This window comes from Metopolophium dirhodum, chromosome 1 (assembly GCF_019925205.1).
Source record: "Metopolophium dirhodum isolate CAU chromosome 1, ASM1992520v1, whole genome shotgun sequence".
In the NCBI taxonomy this organism is placed as follows: domain Eukaryota; kingdom Metazoa; phylum Arthropoda; class Insecta; order Hemiptera; family Aphididae; genus Metopolophium; species Metopolophium dirhodum.
In genome coordinates this window covers 38387638-38407972 of record NC_083560.1, presented here as the reverse complement: position 1 = coordinate 38407972, position 20335 = coordinate 38387638, and the positions used below count along the sequence as shown (strand labels likewise).

The 20335-nt window shown below is 29.9% G+C and overlaps 1 protein-coding gene across 1 annotated transcript; it reads right to left on the bottom strand.

The window, feature by feature from the left end:
• Window positions 1-1286: 1286 nt before the first annotated feature.
• On the bottom strand, window positions 1287-10539 carry LOC132937957 (uncharacterized). The gene is made up of 3 exons (XM_061004600.1): window positions 10405-10539; window positions 5142-5246; window positions 1287-2969 (listed from the first exon to the last, which is right to left on the bottom strand). The coding sequence occupies exons 1-3, from the start codon at window positions 10537-10539 to the stop codon at window positions 1287-1289; spliced, it is 1923 nt and encodes a 640-aa protein (XP_060860583.1).
• Window positions 10540-20335: the final 9796 nt, after the last annotated feature.

Genomic DNA, 20335 nt, shown 5'->3' with positions numbered 1-20335 from the left:
CCGATTACGCTGATGACAAAGCCATCATATCATTTGACAAAAACCCTATTACTGCCTCAGGAAATCTTAAAACTCATCTCAACCTAATGTCTGAATGGTACACCGATTAGGCATTAAACCTAATCCCAATAAGTCAGTAAGTACATACAACATTCACTCTATGCCACTCCATTTGTCCTAATGTCCATTTACATAACATACTTATTCCCACATCTGACACAGTTAGATATCTAGGACTTAACTTGGATAAGCGCCTCACTTGGAATAGCCATATCCGTATAATGAGACTTCGCAGACTACGAACTCTACTTACAAAAAATAAACACTCCAATTTAAAAATTAAAGTTCTTATGTATAAAACATTATTCAAACCTCTATGAACATATGGTCTCCAAATATGGGGTACAGCAAAAGTGTCTAATACCAACAAAATTCAACAATTTCAGAATAATGCCCTTAGGAAAATAAATAATGCTCCACCCTTTGTTTCTAACTGCACTTTACATAATGACCTGTCAATTAAAACCGTGACAGAAGAAACTACACGCTTCTACAAAATCTTTCATGCCCGTCTACAAACACACCAAAACCCACTGATTAAAAACCTATCCACCCAAACATTACCTAGCAACCTCAGCGTCGTTTAAAAAGGAGCTGGTGCCGTGACTTGTTAGAAACTAATATGAGAGAAGAATAAAAAAAATAAAAAAATACGTATTTACTATAATATATAGTTAGATTCATACGACATCCGGTCAAGTTCCACTAGTGGGTGGCTTCTTATCACGTACTCATGTATTATTATAACCCTTATAAAATATGCTTATTGTGCATCAATGTACAGATTGTATATATTACTGTGTAAAATAAAAAAATTTAAATATTTAAACGGTTAAACATTTATTGATTGAGAATTGGGAGCTTTACATTAAGTATAATATTGTAAAACTGATGTTGAACATTAAGTATCCCTGGGTTCCCCTATAATTTATATACACTACACAATATATGATACCAAATTTCTCATTATACACATATAGTTGACATTTTAACACGTTAAAATCATTGACCAAATGCAACCACAAATTATACATTTAATGTTATATTATATATTATTACACAATATAAACGTCTATTACATAAGTATGTATACCTATGTAAGGATTTATCATAGAACAAGATGTTTTAAAAATTCTTAGGTATAGAATATAATAATATCATATACAATATTATAGGTAGTTAATAAAATATAATAGACTTATAATACATTATATCCGAAGACGAAACTAATGACATTCGTCACGTACCAACAACATTTTTTCAGGTTTGCCATTGTCGTCGTAGTCATGGGGATTTCGATCGTCCAGCGATCGCATTTCGGCAAGCTGCTGGTGACCATGTAAATGCAATAGGTCATATTCCTTGGTGGTCTTAAAAAATAAGAGGGCCACACGTAGAACCGCAATGAAAGAAACGTACGCGCCTATAGTGATGACACCCGGCCATAAAATCCGGGCTAATAAACTTTTGAAATTACTGTATTTTTGTTTCGACAGCTTAACGATATTCAGATTGTTGCCTATCGTGACATTGAGCTGTTTCGGCTGTGAACCCAACTGAGATGAAGATAACTGCGACACCTTACAAATGATCTGCGTGTTGTTCAACGAATTGATCTGGCAACGAGAGGAAGAGCTTTCTCCGACCAGTATAATGGACAAGTCCTCAGCGGTGAAACCTTTGTCCAGGTACAGACCATTTACGGTAACGTTGCAGCATCCATCAACCACGAAGTCCGTGAAAACCGGATCATGATATCGTTGGTAATCTAAATCCGGTAACTTTAGCTTGTACTCTATTCCAATCGATTTTTCAGCGTAAAACCTCAAATATTCATTTTCAAATGCATCTTCCAGATCGATGTTGATCTTAGGAGTCCGGCAAACCATATGCGTGTCGTTGCGGACATCACAGTTGCCGCACCAGTATCTATGTTTGACGCAACACTTTACTTTCCGCAAGCCGGAAAAATGTTGACCATGCACCCAAAAAGTGGTGCCGCCTGACTCGATACCGCCAAAAACTTGGCCGTCGTCCAATGTCGGATGGACCGGAGAACTGTTGTTTCCCGCTTGACTGCTGCCGGACCCTTGATTGAAGTATAATTCTGATTGAAGTATAATTTTCGGAGTTGTAGAATAATTAATTACACCTGGACCTTTGATGGAACACCTTTCATCATTTCGGATGTTGGTGGTCCCCAAATACATGAGACTCGAAATATTCCGTACATCACAGTACGGTATTATGTCCATGGATGCGGTGTTCTTCATTGAGCACATACTACAATAAAACCTGTGTGTGCCATTGTTCCAGTTACAATGTGGGCACTCCATTTTTGGGCAATCGCCACCCCCCGGGTAAGTGGTCAAATAGTGGTTGCTGACATTGTCGAATCGCATTAACTTACCACCGAACACGATCGATAAATGATTGTAGTGCGGTACTAACTGTTGGCACCTGGTACTGTACAGCGATGTACGCTTCGATTCCCAGGAACAGGAGATTCGGTTGTCGTCCACCTTGGCCTTGTAGGTATTTTTGCCCGACTGACACACGACGCTGCTGTTGGTTAACAAATGGACAAAACCACCACCCATGTCCCAGTCATCAATCATAACCGTAGCCGTTATAATCTGATTGCCATCCAATGCGTTGACACTATTGTTGACCGAAAACTTTGGACAGGACGACCCGTTGGTGACCACCATCCGGCTTTGCAATTTGACCTCCGTATTGTCCGCGCACATTTGTTCAGCAGCCAACCAGCTGCATAGTGGCATCGTTGCTCCCGTACACGACGAGCACGTCCATCGCTCCTTGCACATAGTTCCGTTTGTGGTCGTTAATCCGTTCGTGGTTGTAGTTCCCAACAAATCAGTCTCTGCGAGAACCTCGTACATCTGCAACTGCAGTATTGAATACAATGTACTTATGGGTAATATCGTACATTGTATAATGTATAATGTTATATATATATATTATATTTATTATGCTCCTACGATAGTATCTTCCTAGTCATATGTTTTAGCGACTGTAGATAATATTAATTATATTGTTTTTTTTAATTCAGATAAAGTACCTAACGGTTAGCCGGGTAGGTTTAGGTTCATACTATATACAGTGGTTGAAATGGCTCAAAATACGTGGAGGGATGCCGAGGCCCGGTTCAAGAGGTAGGCGACATACATTTCAAAATATTGATAATATTATATTGGTAGGGGCAGTAAAATTTGATTTTGCTTAGTTCACCATTTTCGCTTGAGACGGTCCTGAGGATACCTTTCAAATTGTATACAGTTTATACATATATATATATATATATATATATATATATATATCGATATGGCTTAAACAGTTGTACACCATGTAGATTGTGGGGGGTGGGGGGGTAAGTTAAACACCATATACATTAATTTTTATATAGTTATATGTTTTGTTTTTTTTTATATTATATGGTGGATATTTTTAGTTTTTATTTCGCATTAATCTATAATAAGCTACATTTATTTATTGTATTTATTTTATTTATTATATTTATTAACTTTTGTAAAATTATTCAAAAAAGTTATAACTTTGAACTCTAGAATCGAATAAAAATATTACTTATGTAAGGCAATATATTATATTGACATAATGTTATAAAAAACATTAATATATGCACTTTTGCAGTATACCTACTTTAAAAATTTTCCGTGCTCTATTAATATGCAAAAATGCTTGAACAGCATTATATGCAATTAAAAATATTCATTTTTTTAATAAAAAACAAAAAATATTTACATTTACATGTATCTATTATTCTATCTTGATCTTTTTACGTTTATAACGTTTGCCTTTAAACAAACATTTTATTTATAAATTTATATTGTGTTATTGTGTGTATGGTAATTACCTATTAAACTATTGCTCAAATGAACTATACATTGTGTGACTAAAATGTTTCGAATATTATTAATACCAATAGAATTTGTGATAAATTATCAAATAATATTTAATCAATTTAAATTTTGAAAATTCATATTAAATATAGTACCTATAGGTAATAATATGTTAAAAATGCGCTTCAAATACAAATATACGAAAATATGCACTTTTATATGGAAAAAAAATAGCTAAATATTCAAAATAAAAAATATTGCATTTATTTTCTAGTATTATGATATGTAACAAATTCATATACCCACCTACCACGTATTTATGTTTTGAATGATAATTGAAAAACATGCAAACTCCTAACGTCTTAGATCTTAGTTAATATTTAATCTTATCAACATAAAATTGTAAGAAATTACGTTTAGATTTATTAGATCTAGTATTGTCATATTAAAAAAGGCCCAATTTAAAAGAGCAAATAAATAGCGAGGTTCTTGTTTCTTATAAAAAAGTCATAATACTTATTTATAATATTAAGAAAAATCATTATTCATTGTATTATTGTTAAACTAATTCAAAAAACCATCGTAAAAATAAAAATTTTATGAATAACAACACTAAACATTGATAATATTTGGTATATAATTATAAGGAGGGATACATTATTTTCGACAAAAAAAGTGGATGGATGGAAAATGTAAATTATAAAAAGTGGAGGGATGTCATCCCACCCTATGACCCCCCACTTTGAACACTGACTATACATAATTGTACCTACTACCTTTATCAATGTAATAAGCACATTTGTAGGTACCATGTCCTTCTTACGCAACACAGTACCTATAATAGTTGAACATTGGCACTGGATGTCTGATCCGACATCTAGATTATAAATTCAACTTAAGGGCAATTTATTATACACGATAGTATTGTCCGATCGAGTAATATGTATTACTACCAAGTGTAGGCATTGTTAATTATATTGTTATTTTGGTACAACATTGGATAAAAGTGCTTTATCTAAGTGCAGTAGCAGCCAGCAAGTTAAGGTATATAATGTTATATCAATTTAACAAGCACCTTTATAAATACGACTTCTTATGCAGCACAGCATAATAGTTGCACTACCTAGTTGCATGTTACTTGGAGGTGGGAGCTTTATATACTAGAATGATCTTTATTTGATATAAATATTATGTTCTTACTATGATGATTAGGAATAGAAATTGATTCAATGATAAACTCTTCCAGTTATGCCAAAATGTAAAACGTCTGCTGACAAACATGTCCCTTGGGCAATGTGCGTTTTTCTGAAAATAATCAATCATATAAATTATAATATTCCATGCCATTTTAGATTACAGTAAATATAAATTATACAATAAATAAACAAATTACAAAGTAAACAATTTTTATAATGTACCAAAGTTGTTTTCATTTTAATTTCCGAGTTCATGCAAATGTTGATTTAATTATAAAAGTGCCTTGAGTATATTGCATAACAACAAAAGGCAAGCTAATAATTTATTGTATAGTAAACTTGTTTTATTTTATATTTCTAATATTCAATTTTATACAAATTGATTACACTAAATTAATTAGTTAATTAATAACTTTTGTTATTTTTGTAGGGAAAAGTGAATATTAACTTTTTCCGGGCCACTCCAATGATTTCTTGTAAGTTTTAACCTTTTATAGTTTATTTGAATTAAATACAATAATTTTTAGGATCTTCATTAGAAAAACTTTGAGAAATTCGGTTAAAACCCTTTTTGTGACACGGTCACCTTGGTCTTTATAATATATTATATGATACCACATACATGTGGTTTTTTACTCAGTAGGCATACCTATACAAATAGTGTAGGTATTCTATACAATGTAAATTATTACTCAGAACTTTGACTATACTTATGTTCAGTATCGGATTTTAGCCAAGATACATTTTACACCGTATAGAACCATGATGTGGATACACTAATGTACAAGTTTCATATTGTGAACATTGTTGCCGCTGTGTGGCATTTGTTTTTTTGTATTAAAATATAATATAGGAAATATTACACACTAATTCAACAATTCAAATATGTTTTTTTTCATGGTTTGAAAGGATAGGATGGAGGAGCGGAAATTTATATCGGGGCCTATAGTGACACTTGTGCTCAACCCGGTACTGCTAATATATCCATCTAATATATACATACATAATAAACTCGATCTTCGGTCTGTGAATTAGTATTATCATAAGTTTTTGTGATATCATGATATCACATATTATGATATCACATCATAGCTCGATGTGTTTTTAACCGAAGAAATAGTTTAAAGTTTTTCAAAGACAGTAAATTGAGACGCTGTGGTTGTAAGTTTTATTTATGTATTTTTTTATTATTGTTATTCAATGCAAGTTTAGTTACATTAATACAATATAGTTATAAGTTAGGTGTATTTTGTATTTATATTTCAAAAATATTTTAACGATTTATTTGATTAATAACTAGTTGGATCTTGGAGATGATCTAACTAAAAATATATTTTTGTTTATAATATTCTTAACACGTGTAATTGAGGTTTTTATGTTAGTAATTTTATTGATGGGGTTTTTGTAATTTGTATACATTATTGATTTAAAGTAGTACTGTATTTTACGTTAAACAAATCGAATGTCAAATGTTAATTTGACAGGCAAGTACACATTTATAATTATTTTAGTTATTTCTCTTTATGCAACACTTCAAAATTAGGACGTAAGTATTGAAATATAATTAGCATGTACTATAGTAGATGTATATTACAAGGTAATTATTATTTATTAAATACTATCAACTTATTACAAAATTATAGACAGGTGAATCAACGACAAATTGTTGGTCAATATACGCAGATAAATTAACTAAAATTTAAATAATTAAAAATTTAACAAATGAAATCTCAAATTGTAATACACATTTGTAATTATAAATATGTAATTCACAATAAATTTGTGTTCATATCTACTTTATGATATTATGTGTATCGAATTCGGTAACTGGTATTTAATTTATAACTCAATTAATTTTAATTACTTATCATGTCGCTGACCAACACTAAGTTATTAATATATTAAATTTAAATGTCAACTAACTTAACAGAGTTACACATTTAATTGATGACAATATTATTTGTGACGTACAGTTTACATTAATCGACATAGAATATACATATTTACCTCTATACCTAGTGCCAGATCTTATTTTTGACAAATACGTTTTCTTTTTTCAAAGATTCTAGGAACAAATTTCTAAAAATACACTCAGGTTGATTACACGTGCATGTACAATATATTATATTATATATTATACCTATATATCTACGCAGGCCTGTTGGGAGTGGAGAAGCATTAATTCCCCCGGGCCCGGAAATTTAGAACCACTAAATTTTTTTTAAACTAAAGAAACAATTCAAAAGAAGAATTTAATGAATACAGCAGGAAAAATTAACTTCTGACCAGTCAAAGTTTATAGGCGGTAAAAAATAGTAAGGCCCCCGTATCCGGGGTTCACTTTCCATGGCAATGTACATACACACATATTACGTAGGTACGGAATTATCGTGCTGCAGAGGTTAGTAAAGTTACATTAAAATATCGTACATAGCTACAACCAAAATAATGGATGGAATCAATGATTTTCTATAAGTTAATAGATTACATATTCACATTCAACTATTTTGTTACATAAGTATTGAAAATAATTCACTTATATAGTTTAGAGTAAATACGTAGGTAAGAAGTAAGTTAAATAATGTCAACTCTACATGTCTACGTATACTGGTGAAGTAATATGGATAACCTCTTCTTTCAAAATATATAGGATAGAAGAATTTATAATATGTTAACTTTCAATTCAATGATAACTCATTAGCCATTGCATACAAAAAAATATGTTGAGCGAAAGCGATCGTCAACCTATATTGCTAATTATATTTTAAGATATATTTATATTGCAAGTTATTTGTTTTTATTATAAATAATTTGGTATAATTTGTGTATTTATAACGGTTATATTGAGGTATAAAAAGGTGCGTAAGTGGATGTCACTCTGCTGTACAGTAGGTTACAAGTGGGTAACTGTAATGGATTGTGCTAAATTTGAATTTAATGATATAATATCATTGTATAAGAAAAACGATTCTGAGCAAAAACGGTCAGTCAGCCTATTATATTACCAAGTATATTTGATGATATTATTGTGAAAAAAGTAATTTATAAATAACCTATTTATGTAGAACCTTGTTTTCAATTTTCAATCCTTAGCTATAAAAGTTGAACATTTTATAAATTTTTAACTACAAAATAATTATTAAATTATAAATTTGATACATTTTGTCAACATTTGAACATTGAATGCTTATAAAAAAAATTGTGCCTTTGTATTTTTAATATTTTTCAACTGCTATTAGAACGATATATCAGGAGCCTTATATTACATTTTTCACTCTTTTTACGCAACAAATAAAATTTTATTGATATTTATAAAAAAAAAAACTAAAAAAATTGAAAACTGACAGTGTCCGTAAACAGCTCAAAACATCAAATTATTTTCAAAACTTTATCGTATATAGAAAATGCTTATTTAAACAGTCAGTGAAATTTTCAAGTATCTACAGTCATACGTTTTTTAATTACAACAAAATAAGAAAATCATTACACGAGAAATCAAGTGACTATCAAATGTTGTATAAAATATTTCAAACGCTCATAAAAATTTAATTTGACTTTCTTGTAGCCATTTTTTTTTGTTGATAAAGGTAGATAAACTTATGGATAATCTTGTTTTACATTTTCAAATCTTAGATTGAAAAAGAAAAATTTTTATGAACTCTCAACTCAAAATAATTTGCTAATTTTCGTGATATTTTCGTATTTTGTCAATATTTGAACTTTAAATGCTTATAAGTAAAAACTGTGACTAAAGATTTTTAATATTTTTCAAATGTCATTGTAACAATAAAGTAGGAGCCTAGTATTAAATTTTCAAGCTCTTTTACTCGACAAATACAATTTTATTGATATTTGTAAAAAAAAAAACTAAAAAAAATGTAAACTGAAAATGTCCGTAAACAGCTCAAAATAAATCAAAATATTTAGAAAATGTTATAGTGTATAGAAAGTGCTTCTATAAACATTCAGTCAAAATTTCATGTACATGGTTTTTTTTTTTTTTTTCATTTCATGGTTCAGATGTTTCCGCTTGTGCAGTGAAAATTTTCGAGCGTTATCGTTTTTGCATGATACTCGACACTTATTAATTCATTATATTATTAAAAGGAGAGGGGATTTTATAACAGTTATATCTATTTTTTAGTTCAATTTGCTTGTCACTTTTATATATTATGTATATGCGTGTAAATATGTACAATATGTGTAATAGCGTACCTATTATGTAAATATTCTATTCTATTAAAAGTTATTTCTTTGTGTTCTGAAGAATAAAATTTTAACAAATATAATTCCTAAAAATGTTCAATCCTATCCTACAATAGTATATTGTGTGGCATGGGCAGGAAGGGAGCTATTTCAGTCGCGGGCTACGTGTGCGGCACAAGCCGCAGGCGACGGCTGCAGGTGAGGGCCGCATTCACCCAAGACTGAAATTGCCTTCCCGCACGAGCCACACATATTATTTTTTGTCACGCCTCCGCATTCATCAATCACGGCACAGGTAATGCAACAACTAGACTATAATTCTACGACAACAATATTTCATGAAAGAAACGATTTGGTTTTATTTATTTTAAGCGTCACGCATGGAGGTTATAATATGATTATGAGATGTAACTAAAAGTTTATAATTTGTAAGGAACCGACGACCGTGGTATAGATTTCAGTGACTGTTTGTGCAGGGTATACGCACGTCACGCGTGAAATGTGCGCGCAGCACTTTTGGGGATTCCCACTTTACCGTCCGCTGGACGGAAAAATGACGCTTTCCAACGCTTCAACCGCTATCGAAAACCAAACTTTCGGTGCAGGCGTGACAATAATAATATGAAAGCACGTGTTTTAAATTAAGAATATTTACTTCAAATTTAACACAATAAATCTATATTTCTAAGCTCATATATAATATCACATCTTCCGAGGGTCGCCTCCGACAATTTCTATTATTTTTTTTTTATAACATAATATATCATCTACTCATACACTAAAAAAAAGCACACGCGTATCATTGTAAAATTTGCAATCCGCTCCGCTCAGAATACAAAACACAAAATAAGACGTACCCTATTTTACGTATTATTATGTGATAAATTAAGTACCTATATGGTCAAGAGGTTGGTTGGTATTTTAAATTTACTTTTAGTTCCAATAATGTCATACAAATTCTTGTGAACTCCTGTCTCTCCACCCTCCTCTTGTAGCGGCCTATATACCGTGGATGGACGCGCGTTCCACTTACAAACAACAATCGTAAGTACAATACGTACCAGTAGCAGCTGTTGTTGATTCAAACTCACGTGGTACACGCTGATTGTATTAGCACGTGCATGATCGGTCGCTGCACGACCGCAACACGGTATTGAAGATGTCTGTAAATTATCGCCAACAATCTCCGTCGACATAATAATATTGCTATCGCCGCCTATGTAGGTTAGGTGGTCAGTGGTACGGCAGCACCGGAGTTCATTGAGTGTCACGAACGGTGGCCTTCATCCCTGCCGAAACTTAATCGATCTATCTAGACCTGACTGGTAATTCGGGATTACAATTTTCACAAAAATGTCCGTGGAAAAATATTCAAACCGCGTGCAAAACGACTACAACTGTTGCAGCACACATCATCATCATCAGGCGAATTAAACAGTATCTGTATTATTAATGCGTGCGTTCGCCGATGTCGGACGGAAACAATAATCGACATAGGAGACCGTCCTGATTCACACGTTCGTGAAGTTGGCCCCCCACATTGTCCCACAGACTTAAAACTGGTATCAAAATGTTGCAATTTTTATGTAATTAATTGCATGTCTCGCCAAAAAATTTACAATTCATCGTGGGGCCCATAAATCTGAAAATACTTATGGGGGGTATTAGTTCACGCAGCCCCCCACGTGGTCCCACAGACTTCAAACTGGTATCAACTTTTTGCAATTTTTATTCAATTAATTGCATGTCCACCAAAAAATTTGCAATTCAATAATCATCGTGGGACCCGTAAATTCAAAAATAATTAAGGTAGCCCCCCCCCCCCCCCCCCACACAGTTGATCCGAAACAAGCACAGTTAGTAAGCGGATAAATAGCAAATAGAAGTTAATATATTATTGAAGTTATCGACTTCAAACATTTATTTATAAAACACAAAAAACAGATACAATATTTTATAATTTATTATTATATAATTCGTGGCATATGGAATGGGTCATTAATCATAATATATCATATATTCGAAGAATTGATGGCATATGGGAATCATTATGATAATGATCTACAAAAAAAAAATAAACGGTTTGTTTCAACAGTAGAAAAAAAGGCAAATCCGCATTCCTTAATATATATTAAGTGTTAAATAAAACAGACCAATAATTATATAAATTATTTTTATTTTTAATATTTTTTATGTTTTTGATTTTGTTTGTAGTTTGTACAACATAATTGATAATACTAGTTGGTATATTTAACAAGAAAAAATATACTTCTATTTTAAAGTTAGCCTTTAACTAATATAGGTACTTATACAATTGTTTTTTATAAAATATCTGCTACCTTATATTTATAAATAATGTTACCAAGTAAGTAAATGAAGGTACCATAAAAAAATTTAAGTAGATAAGGTGTGGTTGTGAGCGAAGCGATCGGTTTTTTTTACCCATTCGGGCCGGTCAAAACCTTTGCCCCCCTCTATTGAAAACTGAAATGACGCCACTGCTGATAATATACTGTTAACTGTTCACATAACCGAGTCAAGAGTCTCACGGGCAACGCTACGCGGGATGGCTAAAAATTAAAATATAATATGATTTGGCTTCATATGTACAGCAAATTATACCCAAAATAAGGGAAAAAATTTAATCAAAAATTTTTCCTGGGCAACGTCGGGTTATTCAACTATCTTAAATATAAAAATCTATAGGATAATATTTATCTCAATTAAGGCCCTAATATGGTTTTATTGCAATAATTGTGAAAAAGAAAGTTATAGAATTTATCAGAAAGATCCACAATGTTCGAGAAAAGTGAGTGACGTCGTATAAAATGATTCGTTCTAGAAATTTCAATCTTCAAAGGTATAAAAGGCGAAGTTTGGTACGACGTATTTATCAGTATTATTCAGTGAAAAGTAATTGCAGGTTAAGTTAAGTTAAGTGAATTGAAGACCCTGAACGGCTTGAATAATTTAACTTATGTAAGTATATAGTTTTATTTTTTTATCTCCGGCGCTTTTGGAGTTAGACGTTCACGGTTTTGGCTATGCCCCTATTTTCCCATGTGTTGAACAGCGTCAAATATGAATTTTTACCCCAAAGGGACGAGGAAGGGATCTCCAGCGATAATCTATTTGCTGCTTAGACTTGGAAAATCCATGTTTATCCAATGGGAAACTATATTCTATATGTTGCATGCTCACATGTGGGGAAGCCATCAAATCTATTTATTTTAGTAAAAGACAGGTTAACCAAAAATATTGTGCACTAATTAGTTCTTAGTTAAATTAAAATTATTATAATTATTATAAATTGTTATAATTCAAAATAATATAGGTCATTATTAAAAGTAGTTAAAAATACATACATAATTTATAAAATTATATTTGTTTATGTTATCTCTAAAAAACTTTATAATTTACTCATTCATTGCAGACTATGTTCTATTCTTAATCCCGTGGATTATGAGGTCGGTTAAAACGATTTTATCTTTATTAGTGACATTATCAATATTAAATTGACATACCCAACTATACGCGATGATCTTCAAAACTACTAATAAACTACAAAAAAAAACTTTTTTTCTTATACATAATAAATTAAACACAGCATACGAAAATGCCAATAAACAAACTAATACGCAAGCCACGGGCCACGCCGTGTCGGGACAGCTAGTAATAATATAATAGGTAGGTATATGTATTTGTGTGGTACGTATGACGTTATGTTGTATAATGACCTGTAACTGTCATACAAAGTAGTTCACAGGGAATACTGACCTACTGACAACAAAACTATTTTATTCTATTTGATTAAGAAAATTTCAAGCGTATAAAAAAATATATACATATGGATGCAAGAGCTAATAGAACCTACCAATAGTCTTTGTCACCCCCCTCAGTGTTACGAAAATACTTCGATGGAAATAATAATTCGTTCGTTTCACGCGGACGTAGTTAGATTACACAAATACATGAACACGCACAGAGTGAGATTATTTTTATTAATATAATTTATATGATTATATAAAAATTATTTTATTAAAATTCATAATACCTACATTGTTTTTCAATATTTATTTATTTCTTATTTATTAAATAAATTTAATATTATATTATACATTTATACATAATATGACAAGTTGCCTGAGAAATTAATTAATTTAATGGTTCAATACAACTTTGACTAATGGACTAATCATGGGCCACTAAGCTGGGTATCTATTTTAAGGTACCATTAGCTCATTATGATTCATTAAATGATTATGTAGTGATTGTTAATTCAACCTGGTATAAGACTTTTAAATAAACTTACTGTATTAGAGCTTTTAATAGTATAGAAATTATTTAGGTGGACACTTCTCATTTATAATATCCCGTTTAATAGAAACGGGTATTGGTGATAAAGGGAAAGGTACACTTTAGGTGGAAACGGGTACGGGGTTTTATCAATTCTGTTGTTTTAATATAAATTCCGTCCGATACCTATTTGTGTATGTTGATTCCGCCGACTATCGTTTCCACCAGATATTTGTTTACGTTTATTCCACCTACTGTTTATTAAACAATCACCAATCCATCATATTATACATTTTTTTAATTAACAGTAACGGAGTATACGTAGTATACCATAATAGTAAATGTATTTTTTTTTTATTAAATTATTTTAAAAACAATTTAAATACTGTCTTCCACAACGGACAATATAACCCAATTATACATTTATTAAATTTATAAAATTTTATAATTCAAATACCTAGTGATTGTCAGTTTTACAAAATTAAGTAAAATTGAAATTTTTTTAAATTGATTTATTATAAAAATAATAAAATATACAATGTAAAAGTATGGTTAATATTCAGCTGATTAATAGTCAGCGGAATCAATATCTAAAAAAGTTCGGCGGAGTTGATACGCGGCGCCATCGATAGATTTCCAACAGTAAAAAGGTAATTTCAGCGCAATTGATATACGCCGGCGGGTACAGCACTGCAATAGTCTTTTATGCCATTCAAGATTCAACCTCTATTATAAAGAAGTAAAGGACAACTCTTGGATAAAAAAAAAAATATTTATAAACCTACGATGGTATAATATAAACATTTGTATTATTATAGGGACCATACTATTTCATTTTATTTTGATTATATGTAGGTAGGTGTACCTATAATATTACGTCATAATATGAGAATAATTAAACCTATAGGTATGTAAAAATAAAGTCCTGGATATAATATCAGTGTTGGGTAAGCTTACTTTTAAAAAGTAATCAAGTTACTTTACTCGTTACTCAAATAAAATTGTAATGAAATACTTTACTTTTCAAATAGAAAAGTAACTCATTACTCGTTACAAAAAAATGTCTTGGCAATTATTATCATTCTGTAGGCAATAATGTAACTAAAAATACATTACCTATAGTAAAAAGTAAAATTTGAAAAAGTTGTACAAAAAGAAATATGTACAGTTAATATATATTAGTATAATTACTATTATGAGTTATGACTATTAAAAAATAGTACTTATTAATTGTACCTACTTATCAATGGTAATTAATCATTATAGGTATAGTTAAGTATATTATGTATTTATGTCACAAACTCACAACATAAACTTTAGGTATGTTAAAATTAAAATCATAATGCATATAGAACGCAATAAGAACTTATTAAATTATAAAAATAAACAGTTTATAAATGCCAAAATACGGCTGTAATGATTTATAACAATATAATGTAAAATTTTGATTTTATTCAACTTTCAGAAAAATAATGTTATATTCTAATAAAAATTCTAAATTAAAGAAATTAATTCTATATTAGAAATAACTAATAAGTATTTTCAATGTGAACAGTTTTTGTACAACACTAAATTCTCTATAAAACCTGTATAGCTAATAGGAGCGTATTATACAACTTGATATTCCACGCTTATAATTCGGGCAGATTGTTTTCGCCCAAAATCAACCTTTTGATTTTCGCCCAAATGACCTTTTTTTTACCCAAATACAAAAAAAGATTGATTTGGTTTTCGCCCAAAGAAATATTATTCATAGTTTACGAAAAAACATTTTGGTTACCACTGTCTACTAATATCATATAATAAAAAAAAAACAACAAAATGCATTCCAGGTAAAAGTGGAAGAAACTCCATATTCTAAATTAAATTTATGTTACGGAAAATGGCATTAAATGGAAATTAACGTTATTGACCAAATATATAGATAATTATCGTTATAAACCGGAGAATCACGTAAATTACCAAATACACGGGTAATTGATGTTCTCAAATACTACAATTTGAAAAATGATGTACCTATGTATTTTTAATAATAGAAAAATGCATTATTATTATTATTTATTTATTATTTACTATAATCTTTAGCAGACAAAAAACAGTTATTATCATCCCAGTTGTTCATAAGAATATTTTTCATTTACGATTATTCGTTAAGAATGAATGTATGATATTATGTTCAAATGTAACCACCAATGTTATAACATGTACGCCTTATCTGTGCCCGATAAAGTTTTATTGGTTTACCCAATTAGTACCACAATATTATTCGACATTATTTTATAATCAACATTTTCCATAGCATACGGTTATTAATGTTATTTTCCTATATAACATCATTTACCGTAACATATACACCATAATCTCGCCGTTAAAGATAAGTTATAATCAATAATTGCGCTGAATTTTTATTATTAAAAATGCTATGCTATTTTTTTAAAGATGTATTACGCTTATATAATATTTATCATTTAAAATCTTTTTTCTGTGTTTTTATATACATTATATTTTACATTAACTAGTATGTCTTACACAAATCTATATCTGCCATAAATAATTTGATTTTTATTATTATGCTATTTTTTTAAGATATTTTAAACTTATGTTTATTAGTTTATACCATGTAAGTATACAGACACATTTTCAATAAGAAAAAAAAAAATGGTAACCAAAATGTTTATTCGTTTACTATGAATAATATTTCTTTGGGCGAAAACAAAATCACTCTTTTTTGTATTTAGGTAAAAAAGGTAATTTGGGCAAAAACCAAAAGGTTGATTTTGTACGGCCTATAATTCAGGCAACTCCCGAGTGCGTCCCGTTTATCATATCGTACCTTTTTAATAGCCCAACTGGTTGTCGGTTTCATCTGGGACAGGCATGGTGGCGAAAAGTACAGAATCTTGGTTTAAGTATTCATTATTGTGATGATGTATCAGAAATAGGACAGTTTTTAAAGAATATATTTGGATTACCCATGCTGAATGAATCGCGATATTGAAATAAGTTTTACTGAAGATTTTATGTCTATCAAGCCTGATGATGAAAAACTAAATCAGTTTATGGATTATCTCGTAGAAAACTATATTTATCCACAGTCAGATTTCCCTCCTCACACATGGGCAGAAATGAGCAGTAGCAGTGAACGAATAACAAATGCGTGTGAAAGCTTTCATTCTAAATTTAATTCATGCTTTTACACCCCACATCCGTACATATATTCCTTCTTAGAAATATTAAAAAAAATTCAAATAGACACAAAAATTTTAATACAAACTTCTAATCAAATACCTAAAAAAAATAGATCAGTCAATGAAAAAAATATCAAATTCATTGAAGAAAATATACAAAAATACAAAACTTCTAAAATCTCTAGATATGATTATGTGAAAATCATGGCATTAAAAAGTCAACCAAAAAAATAGTTTAAATATTAACCCAGCATTTTAAAATTGTATGTAAGCCTAAATAATTTAATACATTTATATAATAATAAACTTTTAATTTTATAATAATAATATAATATAATAAATAAATAACCAAATAACCAAATATTTTTGGGGTGTAAGCCAGTTCACCTCCTCGTGGTGCACCCTGGGTAACTCTAAATGAACTGGGACGTATTCGGGCTATGTGAAAAATATGACCTTTTTTCTTGGGACGCACTCGGATGATACCTTATTCTGGACGCACAAGGAACATTAAAAAAGGGTCATTTTGGGACGCACTCGGGCGACGCCCTATAATTCATAGGAAACGTTCTGCGTTTATAAATAGTAATATTATATATTATGTTTAAATTAATCTTACACAGTATAGCCTAGTTTTGAAATCAAAATAATTACAATCAACTCTATAGAGGTACCTAATTTAATTTTTTTTCTAAAAACTTAATGCAAACCCATTAAATGTAATACCCAATAGGTACCTATTGTAGTCCTGTAGTAGCAAACTAATTATCAATGTAGCTAATTAGTAATTATTATTGTTACATATCAATGTGCTTATACATAATATGTCATATACATATTATATTTATATATGAAATATGCCAATATATACATACATACATATATTTAAAATCAAAACATATGACGATATGTATAATTAAAATCCATTTTGCATTTTCCTAACCTTTTGCTAACTTTTACTAAAATTCTAACTACATTTCAAAATATTATATGAACACAGAAACAATTTACTGTTGTATACAAATATAAAATATAAAATACACAAACGTTACTTACTTATTTTTTTTTAAAATTATTCTATACCTTAATTTCAAAAAATAAAAATAAAAAACTTACCTATTATTTAAATACCTATCGTAAAGAATAAAAATTCGGAAAATGGTTAAAAATAAATACATTACTAATCTAAATTAATATCGGGAAACTAATATTATGTTGGTAGAGAATAAATTAATTATAAATTATAACTAAAATATAATATTGAAACGACTAAATTTATTAAGATTGTCTTTGAATTTACTATATTACGTTTACACTTAACCACTACCAATTTGGAGAATGAAAATTAGTTACAGAATTATTAATTTATAAATTATAATAAAAGGGTTATTATTAACATAATGCAATAGGTATAAATTATGTTGCTGATTACCTTTTGTTATGAACAAATTTGATTTCTTCGATTTATGAACGAGCATACGATTAACAAGAAGATTGTTTCTGTTATGAATCGAAACGCTGTAGACAAACGTGACGCTTAGTATACAATATTGTAGTAAATTAATTTACAGGATTTGGAATAAGCAGTAAAGACAAACGGATTTTATAACTGGAGTTAAGACACTTTGACTCAATCGTTACCCGGCGTCTTTAATCTAATTTGATTTTTTTTTATATAATTTTGATTATTTTAATGATATTACAATGTAATTAAAGATTGGACCCAATCTACTTAATTATAATGAAATTATCAAAATTGTAATCAGTAATAATAATTATATCCTAATATATTTTAGCTATAACAGTCTTATTTAATTTTATCAAAATATACAAATTGTTTTATATGGGTTAACCTTATGATTGAATAACTATAGAATGTATAAGAATAATATATATGTAACGTCAACGTTGTAAGGCAGCATAATCATAATATATTATTGTAGTCTTAAGACGAAAATGTGATATCCATTAAGTCCTGCAATATCCATGGCTCATTCATATATCATATTATAACAACTACTAGCTAATATATAATTAAACAATCAACATAGAGCTCAGCCGCGATAATATTATAATAGATAGTCATTAAAATGGTTGGGAGGGAGAGCATAATATCTGGCAGCGTAGCTTTTACAATTTATTACATTCTCAGTACCTAAATAAAATGGAAGCACCGTCACGCCCGAACTAAATTAGGTAATATTCTTGTTCGCCAATCTCCTTATTATACTGTTGTCTGTTTGACTCATATTATTGCCTTTTTTGTATTTGTAAGTCACAGCGTTGAGTCACAGCGTTGAGTCACAGGCTGTATTATAGATATACAAATATTAAAATGGTATGAATAAAGAATAATATTATCGCATTATTATATTCCAATTTTTGGTCATTAGGTGAACGCAGTTTCGTCTTAAAATTGTTTTTATGCCTCGATTAGTTTGACGTCATTATGTCAACGAACATAATATGTATACAATATATAATATATAATATAAATACCAAATAATACGCAATATGTTTTGTATTATATTCTAGCCGGTACCCGGATGACAGTGGCTTGATAACCGTTTTGACACAATTACTTAAAGTTTTAAAAATCTAAAACAGTCCGTGAAATAGTTTTCACGACCGTTTCTTGTACGATGGCTTGAATTGTTGCTTACATTGCATATTTGCATCGCACAAATTTTGCATCACAGAAAGACACATTTTCGAAGATTAATAGTCAGACAGTATATTATACTACATCTGGCATACAATTAAAATTGAATCCACACTACCGGATAGAATACAAATAAACACAGGATAACACATACAGTCGAATCTTCGTATGGGTGTCGGTGCCAGTTCTTCCAATTTTCCGAAATTCTATACTATTCTAAAATTCTACTTTATATTTTAGTTACTACATTAATTATAATACTTTTCCACTAATCTACAGCTTGATTATTATATATATATTACAACCTATTTAGGCGGGGTCAATACGGTGTATTATATACCTAAACGAAAATGACTTCACAGTAAAAACTCTCACTCCCTGTAGAATAGTCGGATTTCGTTAATTTTTTTTTTAATTTAAAATAAGAGAACATTTTTTAGGTCAGATCAAAGGCTGAATTTTCATTTTTCTTTACATAGTGGTAGAAAAATATGTTTGAAAAATAAGAAATATTGTGCATTATTCAAATGCATATAATTTTTAGCTTCTATAATTATAATTTTGAAAATCGAGTTTTGATCCCATCTACAAAATGTTCTCTTATTTTAAATTTAAAAAAAAAATTAACAAAATCTGACTATTCTACAGGGCGTGTGAGTTTTTCCTGCAAGACATGTTTTTGTACTAATAAACGCACCGGCTCCGACGCCCTTAAGAGGACGTTACACTCGCATGCGTATCTTACACACGCGTACCACATGGCAAAAACTGTTTTGCGCGGGAAAGATCTGAGAAGACTACAGTCAAAACTAAGAAACGAAATTTTCATCACATGAAGATGAAGAA